The 21,842-nt window shown below is 43.8% G+C and overlaps 1 protein-coding gene across 1 annotated transcript; it reads left to right on the forward strand.

Moving 5' to 3' along the window:
• The first annotated feature begins 8,097 nt into the window (after positions 1 to 8,097).
• LOC138249178 (zona pellucida sperm-binding protein 3-like) lies at positions 8,098 to 13,608 on the forward strand. The gene is made up of 9 exons (XM_069203177.1): positions 8,098 to 8,500; positions 10,378 to 10,499; positions 10,678 to 10,781; positions 10,890 to 11,067; positions 11,648 to 11,768; positions 11,848 to 11,939; positions 12,097 to 12,191; positions 12,855 to 12,965; positions 13,463 to 13,608. The coding sequence occupies exons 1-9, from the start codon at positions 8,123 to 8,125 to the stop codon at positions 13,579 to 13,581; spliced, it is 1,320 nt and encodes a 439-aa protein (XP_069059278.1). The 5' UTR covers positions 8,098 to 8,122; the 3' UTR covers positions 13,582 to 13,608.
• Positions 13,609 to 21,842: the final 8,234 nt, after the last annotated feature.

Genomic DNA, 21,842 nt, shown 5'->3' on the forward strand with positions numbered 1-21,842 from the left:
TCTAAGATAACCCCTGCTCAACCCCTTGGTAGCTTGCCACGAGCAGTCAGGCCTATCCCAAAGGCAATGTGTAAAGCATTTGCACAACACACACAACACACGTGATGCAATATTCCCACCACAAAGGAAACACAACAGCAGATTATATGAAAATATTCTGTATTGTACACAACAGAATTATTAGACCAAACTTCAGATTTCAGTGCTATCCTGCTACCTTAGCAGTTGTCGGAATGTTACACATTAGTTACTCTGCAAACTAGCAGTAGTCACACATGACACACAGGTTACTCAGTATTCTGCAACATAAGCAGTAGTCAGGAAACACGTTATTACACCAAAGCACTTGTCATACGAAAATCATAAAACGCCCATAGTAGGCACATTAGAAAACATATGGCAAGTCATAGAAATATATATCAGCAAATCATGTCCATAAAAGGAACATTTGCACACATATATAAAAACATCATCAAACAGATAGGCAATATATAAATCAGCAAAGTCTTGAGAAAGAACGTAGTTCTATATATTGGTCCTTAGCAAATACCTGTGTAAGACGAAGGCACCTCTAGTGCCCAAAGAACGAAGAAGGTGAAAAATGGGGCTCCCGGCGCTCCTCTACGCAAAACGGGGTCCTCCCTTATCCTTAGACCAGAGGAGGGTGCACACACCTCCTCTCTTTCATGGCCGGGACCCTCTGGGAACCCGTGATCACTAGGGACCCCCCCCCGGCCTCATCCGGCCCTTACGAGGGGGACCAACGTCCTCCAGATAAGGTTGGAGGAGGGGGGTCACCACGCATCCCCTCTGACTTTGCAACGGGCTCCTCTAGGGGCCCGTGGACTCCTAGGATCTCCCCCAGGCTGGTCCTGGCCCTCCGCTGTGGGGGAGACCACAAAAACCAATACTGGCCCGCACGGGGCCACACGTGGCAGTCCGGGGTGTCGGGGACGCAAGGGGAGCCTCCGGTGAGGCTTCTTTCCCTCTGCCCGGTTTCCTCAATACTCGGTGGCCCGCCCAGCCGTTGGAAAGGAGGCAGGCACCAAAGTCGGTGCCTGCCAGTGACTAGGGGGCACTCCACAGAGTGTGCTTCACCTCGGGGGCACGACAGAAGTGCTTGAGCTCCAACTTTGCTGCTATGGGATTCTTCTGGTGCCCTGGGGGCAAGGAGCACCGCACAAGCTCACGCTTAGGCCAGCAACTTCCCCCGGGCTGCGGCAGTGATTTCCTTGGCAATAAAAAATAAATGCTTTTTCTAGCGCAGCACACCAGCAAGGGGAAAGCGCTTCCAAGCGCTAACGAAATCCCCCACAGAGCGTTTACCCGAGCACTTAATCTCAGCCCAAAAAGGTGAAGCACCCCTCGTGCTTCAGGGTGACATGCAGAGGTCAGGGGCCACAGCACCCTGCCCCTGGGGAGCAAAAGCTTGCAAGAAAAGGCCCACATGTGGAGGGCCCAACAACAGGCCAGCACAAGGAGTATGCAGCAATTGACAAGTCCTCTTTAGTTACCAAGTAGGTCAGCACAGCAGCAGCCTTCCATGGCGGTTCTTGGTGAGTTCTTCCAGCAGTCTGTGTCCAGTTCTAGGTAAGCTCAAAGAGTCTCCAAATTGTGGGGAAAACTCCCCTGTACTTATACTCAGTCCTTACAATGGTTTGCAATGGTAGGGAGAGGAGGTTCCAGCCAGTTACAACTGGTTCTGGGAGTGCCCCTCTCTCCTTCAGCACAGGCTCCAAACATCAGTGGGGGGTTAACGACCCTATTGTGTGAGGCCAGGTCACAGCCTTTACAAATGTAGGTGTGCCCCGCCTCTCCCTTCTCTCAGCCCAGGAAGATTATTCAGTATGCAGATGCACCTCTGTGACACCTCCTCCCTCCCTGTGTACAGGCTGTCTGAAAAATATGCACAAAGCCCCAACTGTCACTCTGCCCAGACGTGGATTGGAGTCAAACTGCAAAACACCAGAGTCATAAGCACAGATGAATGTGCACTTTCTAGTAGTGGCATCTCTGTGATAGTAATAAAACATACACCTACACCAGTAAGCAGCATTTATTATCACCATCAAAACCATACCAAACATGCCTACGCTACCGCTCATAAGAGAGACAATACCCCTTACACATAAGGCAGGGCATTTCTAATGCAATCCTAAGAGAAGGCAGCACTCACAGCAGTGAGACACCAAGTTAGGCTGTTTGTCACTACCAGGACAGGCCACGCAAACTGGCACATGTCCTGTCTCCTATCTACATGGCACCCTGCCCATAGGGCTAGCTAGGGCGTACCTTCAGGGTGACTTAAATGTTGTAAAAGGGGAGTTCTGGGCCTGGCAAGTAAATTTAGATGCCAGGTCCCTGTGGCAGAAAACTGCATACACAGGCCCTGTACTAGCAGGCCTGAGACAGGTTTGAAAGTCTACTTCAGTGGGTGGCACAAGCAGCGCTTCAGGCCCACTAGTAGTATTTAATTTATAGGCCGTGGGTATAGAGATACCACTCTACAAGGGACTTATAGGTAAATTAAATATGCCAAATAGGTATAAGCCAATCATACCAACTTTAGATGAGAGAGCACCTGCACTTTAGCACTGGTCAGCAGTGAGAAAGTGCTCCGAGTCCTATAGCCAACAGCGAGAGGTCAGAAAAAATAGGAGGAACGAGGCAAAAGACTGGGGATGACCCTGCGTAAGGAAAAAAGTCCAACATACCCAAATTAGACTTTTGCTTTTTGTAAGCAGAGAGGGGTTAAACAGGCCAGTGGGTGAGAGGAAAGAGAGAACCTTTAGAAAAAGCTGACAAGTGGCTTATTCTCATGTATAACACTTTAAGCAAATTCTGGGATAGCAGAAAATAGCACTTTGCATGCTGGGGTTTTTAACCTATGATGGCTTTGTTAAATGCAAAACTACAGGCCAACAATACAAAATGCTATTGGATAAAAAGCCAGGAATGGTGGATGATATTATGAAGCAGTAGTTTACAAAAGTCTGCAGCGAGGAAAGAGAAACTATGCAGCACAAGCTGCAGCAGTAGTATGTTTTGCAGCAGTAGTATGTTTTTATTTAGTCATTTTAGCAACTCTTAACCCCTTACCTGCTGGGCCTCCCTCTCTCCCTCCCTCAATGCTGAGCCCTTTTTTGGCTATTGAGGGTACTTTGTGCTTAAGCCCCCTTAACTTTTTCTCCACATAAGCTACCCTCGCCAAATGTGCGTCCTTTTTTTCCAACATTCTGTTTGTGGGTTCCCCTAGGGGAGAAAAAACATTTAGCCAATGTACAGCTAAAATTAGGCTTTTTGGGGGGAAAAACGGGGGAAAAGTGCTGCAGACTAAAGCATCTGTTTTTTTCCCTGCAAATGGCATCAACAAAGAGTTTGTAGTGCTAAAATCACCATCTTCCCTGCTTTCAGGAACAGGCAGACTTAAATCAGAAAACAATTTTTTCAACTCAGTTTTGGCATTTCACTGGGACATATCCCATTTTTCTATATTTTGTGCTTTCAGCCTCCTTACAGTTAGTGACAGAAATAGATGTGAAACCAATGGTGGATCCTGGACAGCTAAACATTTCTAAAAAGTAGACAAAATTCTGAATTCAGAAAAGGGTCACTTGTGTAGATCCTTCAAGGTTTCCCTACAGAAAGTAATGGTTGAAATTAAAACAATATTGAAATTGAGTTAAAAAAACAGCCATTTCTTCCTACGTTTTCTTCTGAAAATTTTACCACCTATAGTGGGTTTTTTAAAGCAATATACCATTACATCTGCTGGACTTTTCTGGTTGTGGGGATATGTAGGTTTTGTAGGTTCATCCAGAACCCAAGGTACTCAGAGCCAATAAATGAGCAGCACCTTGCAATGGGTTTTCATTGTATACCAGGTATACAGCAATTCATTTGGTAAAAAATAAAGACTGAAAAATAGGTATCAAGAAAACTTATGAATGTATTAAATGAGCAGAGGATAGGGAGTTTAGAGGCAGTGGTTTTTTGCACATCTCTGAATTCACGGGTCCCCATAGTAGCATATGAATTAAAGGGCACTTCTCAAAATCATTTCTTTCTTACAGACTGTCTTACATTTGGAAGGTAAAAATATAGAGAAAGACAATTGGCAATAACACTCTTCTACTCTGTCTTCCCCCAGGTCGCCACATAAAAATAGTACCTCACTTGTGTGGGTAGGCCTAGTGCCCGCAACAGGAAATGTCCAAAAACACAACATGGACACATCACATTTTTCTAATTAAAAATGATGTGTTTTTGCAAAGTGCCTAGCTGTGAATGTTGGCCTCTCGCTCAGCTGTCACCTAGGAAAACCTACCAAACCTGTAAATTTTTTTAAACTAGACATCTAGGGGAATCCAGAATGTGTTGACTTGTGGGGCTCTCACTGGGCTCTGTCACCCAGAATCCTTTGCACCAGAAAGAGAGAGAGAGAGAGAGAGAGAGAGAGAGAGAGAGAGTCAGTCTCTCTCTTTTTTACATGTGGTTTCCCTGGGAGCTGATCACAACTCCAGGAAAACCACACATATTTTTAAAAGATGATGCCCGTTTATGGGTCAGCCCGTGTAGGGAGGGCCAACCTGCCATTTAAAAAAAAAAAAAAAAATGTTAATGTTTTAAAATGTTTTATCACAGGGGTGGGGTAGAACCCTTATTTTAAAAAATTATACTGCCCCCAAAGGGGCTGGCCAAACGGCCCTCTTAGACAGGGCCAAACCCCCCCCCCTGAAGCAATCCCTGGGGCCTAGTGCTGTTTCCTGGCTGTGGACACACAGCCAGGAAGCAGTGCCAGGAAGGCATTGATGGAAAGGGGAGACTCTCCCCTTTCCATCAATGCCTCCCTGGCATCTGGGGAAGCTGTTTTGGCCTTTCTTAGCCACTGGAGTGGGGAGAGGATGCTCACTTGCTCCTCAATCATCCTGTTGGGGGAATGTGTGACATCAGAGCACCTCACTGATGTCACAGATTGGCGAGAGGGGGCGGTGGGAGAAGCAGAAGCTCCTCCATGTCCCCCGAGGGGATAAGAAAAGAATACCTCCGGTGCAAACCACCAGAGGATTTTTAAAACCCCTCCCTGCCATCGGCACTGACTGTGGCTCTCACCAGGGAGGGTGTGCGTGTGTTGGCCATTGGCTGACACATGCACTGGTAAGTTAAACTACACATTTTATATTTCAAACACGCATTTTTCACTTCAGCCTCTAAATATGTTACAATTATGAATTACATTTTAGTACTTCAGTTTTCATTAATAAAGTTTGCTCTCTTATTACTTCTCTTTGCCATCACGATCTGTGGACTGTGTGTAGTAGGTCTTTATCAAGACAACTCATAATAGAATTCCCCGTGGCCTGATGGCCACAGTCCCAGATTCTCACACTGAGAGGAGTGAGTTTTATTCCAGGTGTGTCTGTTGACAGTTCTTTGCTTCAAATTATATTATTTTTAACTACAAATGTTTAAGGTTCAGACTGAAAGCAAATCTCACTTGATTTAATTGATAAGTACACTTTTCTTTTCACCTTCTCCTAAAATATCTCCTTATACGTATATTATTCATTGAGCCCTATAAAACCACTCTCTCTCTCTCCCTTCTCATGCTCTCTGTGTCAATCTGTTTCTTTCAGTTTCTCTCTCTCTCTACCTGTCACTTTCTCTATCCCTTTTTCTCTCTCTCTTCCATCCTGTTCTGGGATGGAAGAGAGAGAGAGAGAGAGATTGGCATTGCAGTGGCCTCTCCATTTAAATACTTCAAAAACTTTATTAGCAAGATCTTTGGTTGGAATGTTATAGTTACGTTTTGATGCAGGGCAGAGCAGCGTCACTTCTGCCTTACTGGTAGAGCTCTTGCACTGTCACTCACAAGGTGGGAGGTTTAAATCCTAGAATGTCATGGCAGTGTGTCTCTTTATTTCCTTTTCTTTTGACTGTTAAGCCTTCGTAGCGATGGAACATTCACCTCTCTGTGCCATCACAATCTGTGGATTGCATGTCTTAGGACTTTCTCGAGACATCCCAATACAGAATCCTCCATGACGTAATGGTCATGATCGCAGACCCTCGCACTGAGAAATGTAGGTTCTATTTCTGGTGTGTTGCTAGACATTACTCTTCTTTAGTTTATTTCTCATTTCAAATGTTTCAGGTTCATACTGAAAGCAAATCTCACTAGGTTTAATTCACAAACACACTTTTCTTTTCATTAAAATATCCCATTCTATGTACATCATTCATCAAAGCCTACGGGGGGCTGCCCACTTACACGCGGGCCGACATACACAAATCAATCCCTGGAGCCTAGTGCTGTTTCCTGGCGTGGACCGTGGCTGTGCCCTATTCCACAGCCAGGAGGAGGTGCAGGAAGGCGTTGATGCAAAGGGGAGATTCTCCCCTTTCCATTGATGCCTCCATGGCATCTGGGGAGGCAATTTGCCTTTTTTCCCCACTGGAGAAGGGAGAGGACACTCATCTCATCCGCTCCATTGCTCCGGTGGGGACTCTGTGATGTCACAGTTGGGCAGAAGAGGGGGCAGAGGGAGACACGAAAGCTCTTCCACATCTCCCGGGGAAAAAAAAATCCTCTGGTGCAAAGCACCGAGAATTTTTAAACCCCCTCCCTGGCTTTGCCCACTGTTCGTGTCAGATGGGAACCTGGAATACAGGCGATGGAAGGAAGTAAACACACAAAGAGAATGTAAAAAACAGTCATAGAAGAAATTGAAATGAAGTGCGAGATATGCAGATGGCAGGACTTTCAGAAAGAGATATGTGGCGAAGAAGGACACAAGTGACTAAAGTGGAGATGCAGGTTGCCTAGAAAGTGATGTGAAAGGAAGAATGAGGGTTGTTATTCGTTTATCTGCTATTGAATAACAATCAAGGTTACAAGCTTTAGTAACGCCAATCGGTCTGACTACTCATAGGTGCGTAGGTTTGCTGTTGTGTGATGTTTTCAAATGCAACAACATAAAACACATCTAGAGACACTCAAATGACGATGCTTCTGGAATGCCTTTGACCTGTGTCATGGAAATCACGTTAGCTTTAAGTGCCACATCAAGTCTTATGGGGACATTTAGAGGCGAATGGCTCTGTTCCAGCTCTTAAGGGAGCTGTCTGTGTATAAAGGAACGGTTACATCTACAGATACCACTTACCACACTGGAAAGAGATGCCACCTAAAATGTCGGAATTGGAAACCACCACCCACCTCACTCTGATTATCTTGTAGTCTAAAGTATGTGCTGTCACACAGCAGGACGTGGTTCTCACGATCTTTGAAAATAAGCTTTATTCCAAATATATACGGAACGCTCTCACGTTTTCTTTAAAAAAAAACACACGTTCGTCTTGAAGGGCGCTCTCGTTTATGCCACCGCAGTGTACTGCTGTCACTAGGGCCAAGTACTGCATTCTCTTTAATGCGTCCTCTATCTCATTTTAAAATACATGCTGCATATCTTAAAGGCCGTCGGCTGGTCCCGCACTATCAGTCCTGCTTTTCGGCAACCTGCGAAAAGCATGCTGGACCTTGTAGTACAATTGTTCAGTATACTTGTATGCTCCTATACTTCGTTTTGATGGCTGAAAAGCCGACTGACAAAAAGTCATCTAGATGGCGTTGAGTTGAGGAAAAAACACACGTGATTTGTCATTTTCACGTATTTCAAAGTTCCTTGTCCTTGATCGTTATAGCAACGATTTCGAATCATCCAATATCTGGTCGGATGAGTTTATCCATCCTAACTTTTACCTCGTATGTGGATATTTCTCTTTTACCCGGCTGTACCTATAGATCTGTAGTTCTGCGAGGGATTACCTGAAGGATATGTGAATTGATTTAAAGGTATTAGCTCCGACAGCGCAAAGTAACTCTGTTTTAAGAGGTAGCGATCTATTAGCTTTTTAAATCTGTGTGCCTCGCGAATTGTGAGCACGTTTTACTGAGGATCCTATACTGTTTTCCCAGCTGTCGCGGGTCGGGCTAGGCAACCGCGCACACCTGCTGGACATTACTTGGGCCGCTGTTCATTGGACAACTGGTGGAGTATATAAACGAGGAGGGCGGTGAGAGATTTTACGGTTACCTTTTCGTTTTTCCGTAGCAGTCAATATGAGGTGCTTGGTACTGATAGGGTGTTTTCTTTGCATTTTGATTCAGGGTGTCAATTCTAGTCCAGGGAGGCGAACCTCTGGGAGAGATTGGTTCCAGTGGGGCTCTTCGGGTAGTCGTATTGCTGCAGGCATCGCCTCTAGTGGCCTTTGGACCAATGCTGGTAGCCGTGATGTGCAAAACTTGCGTCCAGTGACCATGCAGTGCCAGGAGGCTGCCATGGTGGTCACAGTCCACAGAGACCTTTTTGGAACTGGTAAACTGATCCAGGCTGCTGACCTGAGGCTCGGGGCGGCTTTCTGCAAGTACACATCCCTAAACGCAAATAACACCATCACCTTTCGAATTGCTCTCCAGGACTGTGGCAACACTCTCCAGGTGAGTTCATGCATTACCCCAGAGACGTTTCTTTGGGGGCGTCACTCCGTGTGTTTTCTTAGTTTTATAGTTTTTTAAAATACTTCATGGCCCTTAATTGTCCTCTTCTCTTAACCGCCAGGAGGTGATTATCTTTGAAATATTTATATGATAAAGAACTTTCTACAGAAATTCTTTGTTTTGTGGGCGGTTAGTGTTTGGTTGCTAAAATCAAAGTAGAAGAACTGAGTGAAACCAGAGGTCTATGGAGCGTCACTGGAATCATATATAAATCCGGCCTTGTAGGTTTTCTGGGAAAGTGCAGCACTAAGTAATTCTTCATTCATGTGCTTAAAAGGCGGTTTTCTGTAAATGTAGGTCTACTGACCAGGCTGAAGCTTAAGAGTCGGGCTTTATTAACATAGGTGTGTACTAGTTTCGTTTTGGCTCTAGACTCTCAAAGCCAAGAAGTCGCTCATTGCCGTTTTGCATTAATTGGCAGGGCAACTTTAGTTACGGGAGTGTGCCCATTGTGCAAATTTCAACTTTTTTTTAATTCATTTTTTTTATTGGAGAATGGTGTTTTCGTGCGGGTATTGACCAGATGAATCCCTACAGAGTTGACTATATTGTTCCAGTTTGAATTACCTCTTCAGTTTCTTAAACTCGGCAGTGAATTAGTAGTTTATCGGTGCAGTCTTAGTTTCTGTGCAGTTTAGTAATTCTATTCATGCCTATCTCGCAGGGATCCGACCTGCAAATCCCAGAATGCAAAGGGAAAGATTCGGAGTAGGTTAAACGCGAGCTGACTTGTACGGAGAACTTAACCCTCCACGTAGTGCGGAGGGTTTCCTAGTCTTCGCAGTTTTCAGTGTTAAGGGCGTGAAACTGGCACGGATGTCCACAGGAGCACCGCTACCGTGGTTCAGTAGCACCGGGGCCTCGATGGCCCTCTGGGACCTAGTGATTGTAATAACTGTTCCATTTAGATCAACGCTTGTAAATCAGCTGTTCCCGTTTATACGGGATCGTGAAAGAAAAGAGAACGTGCTTTTGCGCTAGCTGGAGTTCACTGCTCTTAATACTTTCATGCAGCCAAAGTTTTTTTTTTTTAAGTTCTAATTTCGGCTGGTGTGTGTGTGTTTTTTTTTTTTTTTAAATTAAATACCTGGTGCTCAATCACTTGATATGAGTAAACTAATACTGATTATAGAATAATTATTCAAGGCTTTCAAAAAGTACGACGAACATGAGACTTATTTTAAAATTTATTTTGTAAGACAGTCCCTAGACCTTGCTGATTGTACAATAAATCTTAATATGTACAATACAGAACTTCCCGACACTAGTAATCCCTACGGCAAGGGTGTGAACTCTAGTATCGGGATCCCCTGTATCATAAGGAAGTATTTCCAAAGTGCCGCTTTAGAGACTATGCAATTGAGGATCGTGGAATTCTTAGTTGGCCTCGTTTTTGCCACGAACAGCTATAATTTCTAGTGTCCCACAGAACTTCCTGCCTATTGGCCTACAGTTAAAAAAAAAAACACGAGGATTGACACGTAGATTGTTTCTTGCTGCTCAATAAGTGTTCTGTGAATACTGGGCATTTTTCTTCCGATATTGGCAGGTGCGACCAGCCAGTATTACTAGGCTAAAAATCTGATATGAGCATCTCCTATAACGCCTCATTTGATAAATGGTACCCCAGGCTCCTACTTTCGTTTCCCGCTTGGGACGTAATAAACCATGCAAACCTTACACTAAGCAGTGGTAGAGGCTTAATGTCCTTGTCAAGTTTGTTGTGTCACTGACATGCCTCCACTTATTTTCATTTTGACTGATTTACTCAGGTGTTGGATATCAACTTGATCTAAAATGTTACTGCTCTTTTGCAGGTAACATCAGACTTTCTGGTCTACAGCTCAATTTTGACCTACAACCCAACCCCATCCATCATCAGCACAGTGATTACCAGAACTAATCCAACTTCAGTCCTTGTTCGCTGTGTTTATCCTAGGTAAGGAGTTAGATATTTACTTAAACTTCACCCAACTTGGTTCCACCGCCTAGTGTACTAAGTCATCTTCCATTCACTTACACTAACCTCAATTATGAAGCTAAAACATTATGGTCGATAGCTTGATTAAGCAATGTCAATGCTTAGTGAAATATCCCTTGTCTGCTCACTCTTGCAGGAATGCCAATGTGAGCAGCAATGCCATCAATCCCACTTGGGTCCCTTTCAGTTCCACCATCTATGCGGAGGAGAGTCTGTATTTTTCTTTGACCCTGATGAATGGTAGGTTGAGTTGGATATGTAAGGCTAAAGATAGTCTTCCTATTTCTTCCCTCCACATACCCCCACCCCCTCAAATTGTTTTTAGTGATGTCACGCTTCTATCTACAGACAACTGGAGCGCTGCCAGGAACAACACAACTTTCCAGCTGGGGGATGTCTTCAACATCGAAGCCTCTGTCCAGACCGGAAGCCATGGATCTTTGAGGATCTTTGTGGACAGCTGTGTGGCGACTCTGAACCCAGACATCAGTTCCAGTCCCAGATATGACATTATTGGATCCAATGGGTAAAGGATGTTCAAGACTGTAGGTTTTGGGTCAACCTGTTACACAGCAAATAAGCACCTGAATGCTTGATCTGACAATATTTTGCAAGACTTCATGTTGAAATGTACGATTTTAGAATTTTATGCATGAATTGCTCAAATCCGGTTTCTCTTACTGTAACCCTGACTACAGTCCTTCAGCAGGATTTCTAATGCTTCCCAGACTGCGGTGATATTGATAGGGCTAAAACTTACTGGACCAGGAGGAAGGGTATATCCTGAATGGGTGCAGTAAAATACCTCTATGTAATTTGTCCGCTTATTTGTCACATGGGGTATGTAGCCTATTGGGCCTTAATTCTTTATCATATCCACGATTCTAATCCCCTGTTGCAAACTGTTCAAACCATTTGTGTTCCATTGTTTGTACTGAGGAGAGCAGCATGGGAGTCCTGAAAATTTAACTGTTCAGAGTTGTCATGGCAATTTGAACAACTTGAAATTGATGTATTCAAAACTTTGAGTTCTGTGATCAATACCACAATGAATTGTGGTGTTTTTGTAACATTTTGGTATTAATGAAGTCTGCATCTTTCCCTAGATGCTTGCTGGATGGTAAGCTGTCTGATTCCTCTTCAGCCTTCGTATCGCCAAGAAACCAGCTGGACAAACTCGGGTTCACTGTTGATGCTTTTAGGTTTATTGCAGACCCCAGGTCGCTGGTGAGCTTACATTTTGGCTCTATGGTTAATTTAACATTCCCATGAACCCTAATAACTAATTTTCTCTGCTTCCAAATAGATCTACATCACATGCCATCTGAAAGCAGTGCCTGCGATTCAGGATCCAAGTGCAACAAGCAAGGCTTGCTCCTACAGCAAAACTATGAATGCGTGAGTAGCTGTATGATGCAGACTTCTGTTTGGCATTTAATTTTTCAAGAAATCTGGAGTTGCTCGGGTGGGGGGGGCATGGGGATGTCCTTAGAGGTATTTTGTTTAGTAGGCCAGAATTTTTTTCCGGTAGATCTTACACTGAACCTTTCTTCAGGTGGTTTCCAGTCGAAGGTCAGAGTGGAATCTGCAGATGTTGTGATGCTGTCAACTGTGGCAACAGAAGGAAGAGGGGAATCTTTCCTGGGTTAGGTAAGGTGTGAACTTGCAATGTTGGTCAATCCACTCCAAGTCTCAATCTGCACCTAGTACAGTGTTTTCAGTAAGCTGTGATGTATCTTGTAGAAAGTTGCAATTCTGTCTTCAGCTTTCTCTTGGAAGCTGCTCTAGCAAATATAGTTCGTATGTGCTCTGGTTGCTTTTTGACATGTAGTCTTACCAATTCACACGGATTACATTCCTCAACTTTTCTAAACATGGAAAAAATCTAGTTTTGCAACACTGAGTGACTTAGGCTTCAGCATTCTATGGCTGTAAGGCTTTAAGATTGCCTTTAAGCTCCAATACTGGCTTAAATCCGAGTACCGATCATTTTACGTAAGTTTCATTCCCCCTTCCATTGTATAGAATGGGAAGCCATACCTCCCATCCCCATAATCCACTCTGCCATCAACATTGCTGTTTTACTTACTAACTCAGTTTAAGAACTGGGATGTGGGGGTTTTTGTTTTGTCCTAGCGGTAATGTTCGAGGGTAGAGAATGTTAGCAGTGATTGCTTTTAGATTTGACACGATTGCCTTGCTGTGATTCTTAACTGTGAACGCATTACTAATCTGGTTCATTCTGACAAAACATGAAGTGACTGTTTATTCTGCATGTAACTCATTTTCCGCCCCCCCCCAATTTCTTGGTAGCTGCTGAAGCTTCTACAGCCCAATTTGCTGTGCTGGGGCCCCTGACAATTGAGGGGCAGAAGACTTTCCCCGACATCATTGAAGGAGACGTTGAATTGAAGACCTTGAAAAGTATGTACTTTCATAGAAACAGACTGTATCCATACTAGTACTTAGATTCCTGGAGCTGTCCCTTGTGTTGCTGTCCAGGGCCATAGCACTCCTCTGAAAACTAAAGGACTCGTGTAGAAGGTTCTTGTCTACAAGGCTGGCCTAAGCTGTCAACTGTTCGTGAGGGTAAACTGTATAATGTTCTAATGACATGTAAATCTCCTGCATCAAATGCCTGTCCCGTATGGCTTGATTTGCTAGCAAAGTCTCCAATGTGATTTTTAAAGATGAAATCACGAGCACCAAAGTGACTGCTATGCAGGCATTAGATTGATATCAGTCCGTTTTAAGGTGATGGAATGTAGTGTTTTTTTTTTATTTTTACACCCCCCATTGGAGTCATGCTCTTTCTGCCACTCAAAGCGTTTTTTTTTTTTTTTTTTTTTTTTTTTTTTTTTTTTTTTCCTGGTACTCCGTGGAAGCACTTTCTTATATTCGAATCTGTTCTTCTCTTGTAGGTGCTTCACTAGAAGACCCCTGGATGGTCCTGGGCCTCATCTTGGTGGGCTCTTCAGTCCTGCTGTCTTTGGTGGTTTTGGTAACTGTTGTGTATAGGAGACGTCTGGTTTCTGCCTGATCTGTGAAATAAAAATAGTTACTCCTGTATGCGTTTGTAATTGTTGTCCTTAAGTACCCGATAGGTATGAGGTGTGCTTTTAGATCCATTCCGACATGGATGTAGTGCACAGGGCTGGAGAAGTGAACCTTGAAATGCACCGCTTGTCTACCACTTGTATCTTTAAATTCCGGTTTAGGGCACTATTTCAGGAGAGGGTAGAAGCCTGGTTCTTGCCTTGGGCCATGTCTATGGCTATCCCAACAGACATTACATCTCGTTATAAAATAGTCTCGACAGTGCAGCTCTGATCGATACTACAGAAAGTGTCCGGGTTTAACTTTGTATTGCTACCAGTGAAACTAAGTGCTTTCCTGTCGCGATTCAGCATTTCTAACTAACCCGTGTGTATTGACTAACATATGCTTCAAACACATGTAACCGTCTCTGACCCTATATAAAACTAGGCTTGTAATACATGTCCGTTTCTATCCCAATTTGGGTTATACTTTGACATTAAGTATAAAGCGTCCGACTCCAACTTGTAGCTCCGAAGTTTGCAGTTGGCCAAGCAGTAAATCCGATCTCTTATGGAATTAATGTAAGGAAAGCTAGGCTTGATGGACAGGTTAGTAGACTCTGTGGAAGTAATGGGTAAAGCATGGGATGGACTACAGGGAAGAGGTTCTTAATTTGTGGAAAATACATCGGTGCTGAATATAGCTGTCTCAGAGTTGAGCGGGTCGCACTGTAGATCTACTGAAACCGTGGTAATTATGAAATTGATACGAATTTGGCTTCAAACTTTCCTGAAACTGAGCAACCTATGCAAACGTTAAACCCGTTTCTTTCAAATCGGGGGCCATAAATAAGTGGTGGCAACAAAAAAAAGTAGAATTTGAGGATGGGGTGGGTTTAAAAAAGTGCAGTTCCTTAATGAGGGACTAAAACATATTGAATAAGTTGTCTGTGGTCTACTAAACAGAAGAAAATGTCAGTGAACAATTGTAACTGTCCATAGTGGCCATCAACTTTTAAGAGGTGCAGCAAGGCAGGGAGTGCATAGTTCCTGGTGTGAATGCACTCCTGTTTAAAGAGGTTGGCACTTGTTTTCCTATTCATAAGAGTTATGCTGTGGCTGGGATGCTCCAAATCACTGTGTCCTACTAGATAATTACACTTAGATATATAAAACTAAAACTGCAGCATTTTGTAAATGGGCTCTATTAGAAATGGGGGGGGTCTTTGTTTGGCAGTCAGGTTACCCCTTGTCTAAGCAAGGACCCTCACTCGTCGGTAGAGGAGACTGTATTGTGTGAGGGCAGGCACAGCCCTTTCAGGTGTGAGTGACCACTCCTCCCCCCTCCTAGCACAGATGGCTCATCAGGATATGCAGGCTACACCCTAGCCCCCTTTGCCTCTCTGTCTAGAGAGGTGCAAACAGCCCAACTGTCAAACTGACCCAGACAGGAAATCCACAAACAGGCAAAGTCGCAGAATGGTTAAGCAAGAAAATGGTCATTTTCTAAAAGTGGCATTTTCAAACAGCATCTCAAAATCAACCTAACTAAGATTGAATTTTAAATTGTGAACTCGGACCCCAAACTCCACATGTCTATCTGCTTCCAAAGGGAATCTACGCTTGAATCCTATTCAAAGGCAGCCCTTATCCTAACCTCTGAGAGGGATAGGCCTTGCAACAGTGAAAACTGAATTTGGTAGTATTTCATTGTCAGGACACATAAAACGCATTAGTATATGTCCTACCTAAACCCTACACTGCACCCTGCCAATGGGGCTACCTAGGGCCCACATTAGGGGTGTCTTGCATGTAAGGGGAAAAAAAGGGAAGGTTTAGGTCGAATTGGCAGTTTAAAACTGCACACAGACAATGCAGTGGCAGGGCTGAACCATGTTTACAGAGCTACTATTGTGGGTGGCACAATCAGTGCTGCAGGCCCACTAGTAGAATTTGATGTACAGTCCCTGGGCACCTCATGCACTGTACTAGGGACTTACCACCAAATAATCCAATCATGGATAAACCAATTACAAACACGTTTTGTATAGGAGCACTTGCACTGGTTAGTAGTGGTAGTGTCCAGAGTAGCAAAAACAGTCCAGCACACAACACCAACCTGGGAAACGGGCAAAAAGTTAGAGGAGACCATGCCAAGTATAACAGGCCCCATACTTTCCTTTTTCTCAAATATAAATGATTCTTTAAATCCACACATTTTAGTTGACCATGCTGGTTAAGAACTTCTCAATAAGCTTTCTCTACAGGGCATCAAATGTTTCCACAATGTGGAACGTGTTTCGTGCAGCATAATTAAAGAATAATAATTCAGTATTTGAGCAGGTGATCAGGAGCATATAAGTCATCCTTACATGCCTGCACATGTGCAAGGGAGAGAACAGGAAAAGTGCATGTTTGTGTGAAACTGAAGCTAAGGAACTGGTTGGAGCAAGAGAAGATAATGTAACAAATTAAATCGTAGCCAGACTGGTCTATAGGGCAATAACCGTTCCTGATCTCGCATGTCAATGTGTGTTTGTTTTTTGGTTGCATGTGGGTCTGCAGACCACTTTATATTGGTAATTTACCTGCCAGTAAAACAGTTGGTGGCAAGCTCAAATTGATGCGGTCGTTCATGCCTTGCCCAGAATGTAAACACTGGCCAGTCTTTCGGCTATCTAATTCACTAATGGGAGCCACTTATTTTTGTGTCTGGGGCGATTTTGAGTCCTAGTCTGTTCCTGGGTTAAATGTGAGGAGGGCAAATGAGGGAAAATATTTTAAAGGGTAGCTTTTGTGTTTGGGGGGTGGGGAGGGGGTAATGATTCCAATGCAAGGTGATGGGGTGTGAGTGGAAATAGGGTGGTAAGGATATGAGACAGAAAGTATGACCTTCAAGAGAAGGGTGCAATTACTCTAGAACAGCGGTTCCCAACCTGTGGTCCGGGGAACCCTCGGGGTTGCGAAGCCTCCTCAGGGGGGTCCGCACCTGCTTAGAAAATTAAACAATATTGACAAATTAGGTCCACGGCTTTAAGTAATGACTCAGTTTGGGGGCGGAGTGTCCCGGATTTCAGTAATGTCGGAGGGGGGGGGGGGGGGGGTCCATGGGTTCCAGTAACGATGAAGTAGGGGTCCACAGAAGTCAAAAGGTTGGGAACCACTGCTCTAGAATATATGGAAAAGGAAGATGTAAAAACTATGGCATGCAATGGGAGATGACTGTCAGGAAGAGTAGTGTCAAGCTAGAGGAAGTGAAGGATCGGTAGTATGGTACCAGGGGATGCACAGAATGAGTAAGTGGATGGTATGAGATGAAGGAAGAGAGCATGAGAGGAGAAATAAAGCTCATGGGGTGCAGTAGCTGCGAGCTGAGAGGGCAGTGAGATGAATGTCTCTGCCAGGGAACGAGTACTAGATTGATGCCTAGACTGCTAGCAGCAGGAAGTGTTCTATTTCCAGAGCAAGCAGTAAATGTGTCACTCTTGTTAAATGGGTAGTAGCATAAAAATGAAATATAAACCAGGATTACAAAACTGCCTGTGCTGGCTCTAGGTGGCGCAGACCGAATTTGTATAGCAAGTGAAAAAAGTGGGTGTGGAAAAATGAGAAATATGTATAAGTGATTGGCAAATAATCTATAGACCGAATGGGTAATAGAGGGCGAACAAATGAGCATCATACAGGGTTTGAGTTTACCAATCTTCAAATGGGCCATGCTGGGCACCTGTCACTACTTCCCGCTCCTTTGCACACCAGAAAGAAGGCAGGTCTTTGCTCTAATATAGTAAATGCCCTGGTCTTGAGAAGTAAGGTTCACTTGCAAATGCACATTTGAATGGCAGCAGTTGGCTGCAGCATGAATGTTGATCTAACACCAGGACTTAAAACAGTGACTGCAGCAGGAATTTCAGTATGCTGACAATGAATGTCACCTAATTGAGATTGGTGTAAAAACTCATTCACCACCTATACATTCATCTCTGAGATGTGCCCACTCGAGGTCTGTGTGAAATGCTTTGTGAGTGATTGAAAGCTAGTACTAGTTTGCTCTATATAAGTTATATGGGGATTGAAGATTGCACTTGATTTTTATGAGAGCAGGAATCTTATTTTGCTAATGCTATACTGTACCTGTTCTGTGAGGAAGCCAAGCGTTCACTGCTGCAGGCTGATTTGTAGGTGTCCTGAAATGGGGAAAGCTTGCACAGCTGCGGTTCTAGCCATATTGTTTTTGAAGCGTAGGTTTTGCCCCAAATCTACCCATTTGCTGAAGATGGGTTGTTTCCACTACTGTTGCCCTATACATTGAATGCACCTGAATTATGAATCAGGGATGGTCTTATAATAATGGATGTGAAACACCAAGACCTGAAGACTTGAAGGTGATACAAAAAATAAAGCCATGGTCATTTTATGACCCGTTTTTGGTAGTAGGGAAGGCATAAGTAAAAAAAAAAAATATATATATTAGCTCACCCACAACAAATTTATAGATCTGAGAGCAACCAGGAGAACAATTTTGGCTTGAGGGAATAACCGCACCGAAACTAGGAAAACCGCAAAGCTGGTGAAGAGCAGTACTCTAACCATTCACTGTACCACGTGTGTAACCATTTGACGAAGCCTATTACACTAGGCATTTTAAGGTTTAGAAACTTATGTGAGTACATTTGTAATTCAATAACCTACTTAGTTCATCAATGACTGTACTGCTTGTATGGCTGTTTATTTACAGAGAGCACACAACAGCCCTTTAAGTTATCTCATTCCTGTTTTAGTGTTAGCCAAATGTAATGCACCTGTTCTGTATGTAAAAGAGAACCATGTGATGCTGCTCCTGCAACTTGCCATTTACTGATTGTGTTTTGTGCTTCTGCCCATGCTGTCCTGGTGTTCGAAGTCACTGCACTTGGTTTTTCACTAGCTTCTCCTTTCAAGGGCCCAGGGTCAGGGTTAGGCAGCGCTTGGCAGGGTAGGAGCCGGTCAAGAGAGTCCAGGTGCTGGCAGAGGAAGTCTCTGATGACCCCGAGACTTCAGAACAGGGTGCAAGCCCTTTGAGATATGCCACAAGCAGAATACACGTCAATGTCCAGTCTCTGCCCTCTCTAAGGCAGAAGCAGCAACTGCAGGCCAACCCAGCAAAGCACACATACTAAAGGGCCAGTACTCCTTGTCCAGCTCTTCTCCTTGGTAGAGGTTCCTCTTGATCCAGAAGTGTTCTAAAAGTCTGGGGGGTTGGGTCCACTACTTTTATCCCTTTCTGCCTTTGAAGTAGGCAAACTTGTTGTCTGTTGTTCACAATATCCTGCCTTGCCCATTCCTGGCCCCAGACACACACCAGTGGTTTGGAGACTGCATTGTGCGACGACAGGCACAGCTGCTTCAGGAGCATGTGGCAGCTCCTCCCTCCAGCCCAGGAGACTTATCTGGATATGCAGGCTATAACCGAGCTCCCTTTGTGTCACTGTCTAGAGGGAATTCACAAACAGCCCAACTGTCAGTCTGCCCCAGATGTAGAGTACATAAGTAGGCAGGCACACAATCGTTAAGCAAGACATAAAAAGTGACATTTTCAAACTGACAATCGAAAAACTAACTTTACCAAAAGATGTTTTTAATTTAAATTGTGAGTTTCGAGACCCAAAATGCCATATATCTACGTGCTCCCAATAGGAAACTGCACTTAGGTTATTTAAAGGCAGTCCCCTTGTTAGCCTAGGGGAGAAATAAGCCTTGCAACAGTGAAAAATGAATTTGGCAATAGTTCACTGTCAGGGCATGTAAAACATATCTGCACGTGTCCTACTTTTAAAATACAGGCAGGGTCAGCACTTTTCCTCAGTTCTTCTCCTTGGCAGAGGTTCTCTTGAAACCAGAAGTGATCCAATCTTCATGGGTTTTGGATCTGTTACTTATACCCCTTTCTGCCTTTGTAGTTGGCAAACTTTAAAGGGAAGTCTCTTGTTTGCAAGATTCTGCCATGCCCAGGCCAGGCGTCAGACACACGCTAGGGGGTTGAAGACTGCATTGTGAGAGGGAAGTCACATCCCATTCAGGTGCGTGCTGGGGTTTGAATCTATAGGTAAAAGTACAGCCAGCAGTGAAACATGTTATTTGATAAAACGTCTGACATGGCAGATTGTATTGTATAGAAGGTCTCTAGAGTTGTATGCTATTTTGCTAGGAAAGGGAAATTACGCAGCACAATCAGCAACAGTTGTTTTTGATTGCTATTTTAGCAACTATTAAAGGTGTCTGGGCAAAGCTGCACCACATTAGTACCTATTTACCACATGAACACAGCTATCTGCAAACAAAATGTGACCAGTTAAACTTTGCAAAGGTTCCTCCATTGCTCAAGATTACATGTAGTACTTTTGTTTTTGCCATTTGACCTGTTTGAGCCTAAAACTAAATTTCTAGTCTAGTGCAAATACCCAAATTATTCAGCAGATGGTGCACTATGAGACCAATGAGGAAAATCCCTGATAATGCCAAAACGTTGAAGAAACGCATAATGTCAGTGACCTTGGTTATGTTACAATACTAACCAGCAGACTTGTGAAATACAAAATAAAATGTAGTACCCAATTTTGTCTTTTGCATCTGTAAGCAGTCAAGAGTTACAGGCCAGTGGGTGAGAGGTCAAAGAGTCTCAAATGGAAATGTGAGCATTTCTCTGCTGGGAGGCATAGCTTAATCATGAGATTCAGAGAGAATGAATAACTTTTCCTCAACTAAAATAGCAGAGGGCTGTTTGATGGAAGTGTGATAACTAAGGTTTCAGATGGACTGCATCAATGAGGAACAAGGTTGGTACTCATTTGCATTATGGGGCCTCTGTCTAGAGAGGCACAGTGGGTGAAGAAAAATAGATTAGACTAACCTGAGCAATTGTTTGTGTTGACCTTAGGACTCTAGTACTGATTGCAGCGATAAAGTGCACAATGTGTTTTTGCTCACGCCACTAAACTTGGTAAAATTTTCTTATAACTGACAGGCAGAATTAATTTACCAATAAGTTCCCTGTTGGGTAGTATACCGTATACCCAGGGCCTGTAAAATAAAATGTTACTAGTGGACCTGCAGCACTTATTGTGCCATCCACTTAAGTAGCCCCTTAAAACATGTGCAAGGCCTGACACTGGTAGTTTGACTTACCAATATAACCTCCTTACTTTTCCCCTTTATTGCACATAGATCACCCCAAGGTAGCCCATAGGGCAGATTGCATTGTAATTAAAAGGTTGGATATGTACTTTTAGGTGACCTGGTAGAGGAAACTCCTATTTCCACTATTGTGAGGCATACCTGTCCATTGGGATAACTGGGTCCCTTTTTTGCATTTAAAAAGGTGCTAGCTTTTGATTGGGTACAGATGAGCATTTCATGTTTGGCATCTATGAAATTGTAATAAAAAATCTTCTGTAATGTTTGATTTTGAAACTGAAAATTTGAAAATGGCACTTTTAGGAACATGGCATTTTCAGACTTTCTGCCATTTGGTGCCTGAATCCAGTCCTAGGTCACATGACTGAGTAATTGGCAGTTAGACTTTGTGACTGTCTGGGACGTATTTACAGAGGGATTACATGTCTGAATGACGCATCTAATGGCAGGATCGGAGTGGAGCTGTGCACAGCACCACTTGCAACTGAATACAATTGAGAAATTTAAGCACTTCAAATAGAAACCACTAAAAACATCTACTTGAAACGGAACACGCATGGCCAGGCACCAGGAGATCAGCAGCAAACGCCTTCTCTGCAGTCGTTGGAGTCCACGCTCATGTCCCATTCCTCGCAATTCGAGAAAGTACTACAAGCAATCATGGACACTAAAACCTCACTGGAGACTAGGATAGACACGGTATCGCAAGATCTGACCATCCTCAGAGTAGACCATGGCAAACTATCTGATAAAGTGAAGACTACGGAGGCAGCGCTAAGTGAACTGGCCCCCACAGTAGTGGATAACCAAAAACAAATTCTCCGCCTACATGCAGAAGTAAAGTCACTGCTGAGAAGAGCAGAGGAGGCTGAGGGCAGATCCCGCCGCAACAACATACGGTTTCTTGGTTTTCCTGAAAAATCACTGGATCAAAGCTCAGACCTTCTGCTGGAACACTGGTTAATTAAAGAGGTCCTGAATGGAACCCCATCCAAATTCTTCTCAGTGGAAAGAGCATACAGAATCCCCGGACGCCCCCTGGCACCGGGTCAACCTCTGAGACCACTGATAGCTAGGTTTCTAAACTTCA

This window comes from Pleurodeles waltl, chromosome 8 (assembly GCF_031143425.1).
Source record: "Pleurodeles waltl isolate 20211129_DDA chromosome 8, aPleWal1.hap1.20221129, whole genome shotgun sequence".
Lineage (NCBI taxonomy): Eukaryota > Metazoa > Chordata > Amphibia > Caudata > Salamandridae > Pleurodeles > Pleurodeles waltl.

Coding starts and splice junctions, on each gene's coding strand:
- LOC138249178 (XM_069203177.1), top strand. CDS start 8,123: ATGAGGTGCTTGGTACTGATAGGGTGTTTTCTTTGCATTTTGATTCAG. Junction 11,068..11,647: donor GACATTATTGGATCCAATGG/GTAAAGGATGTT, acceptor ATCTTTCCCTAG/ATGCTTGCTGGATGGTAAGC. Junction 11,940..12,096: donor TACAGCAAAACTATGAATGC/GTGAGTAGCTGT, acceptor ACCTTTCTTCAG/GTGGTTTCCAGTCGAAGGTC.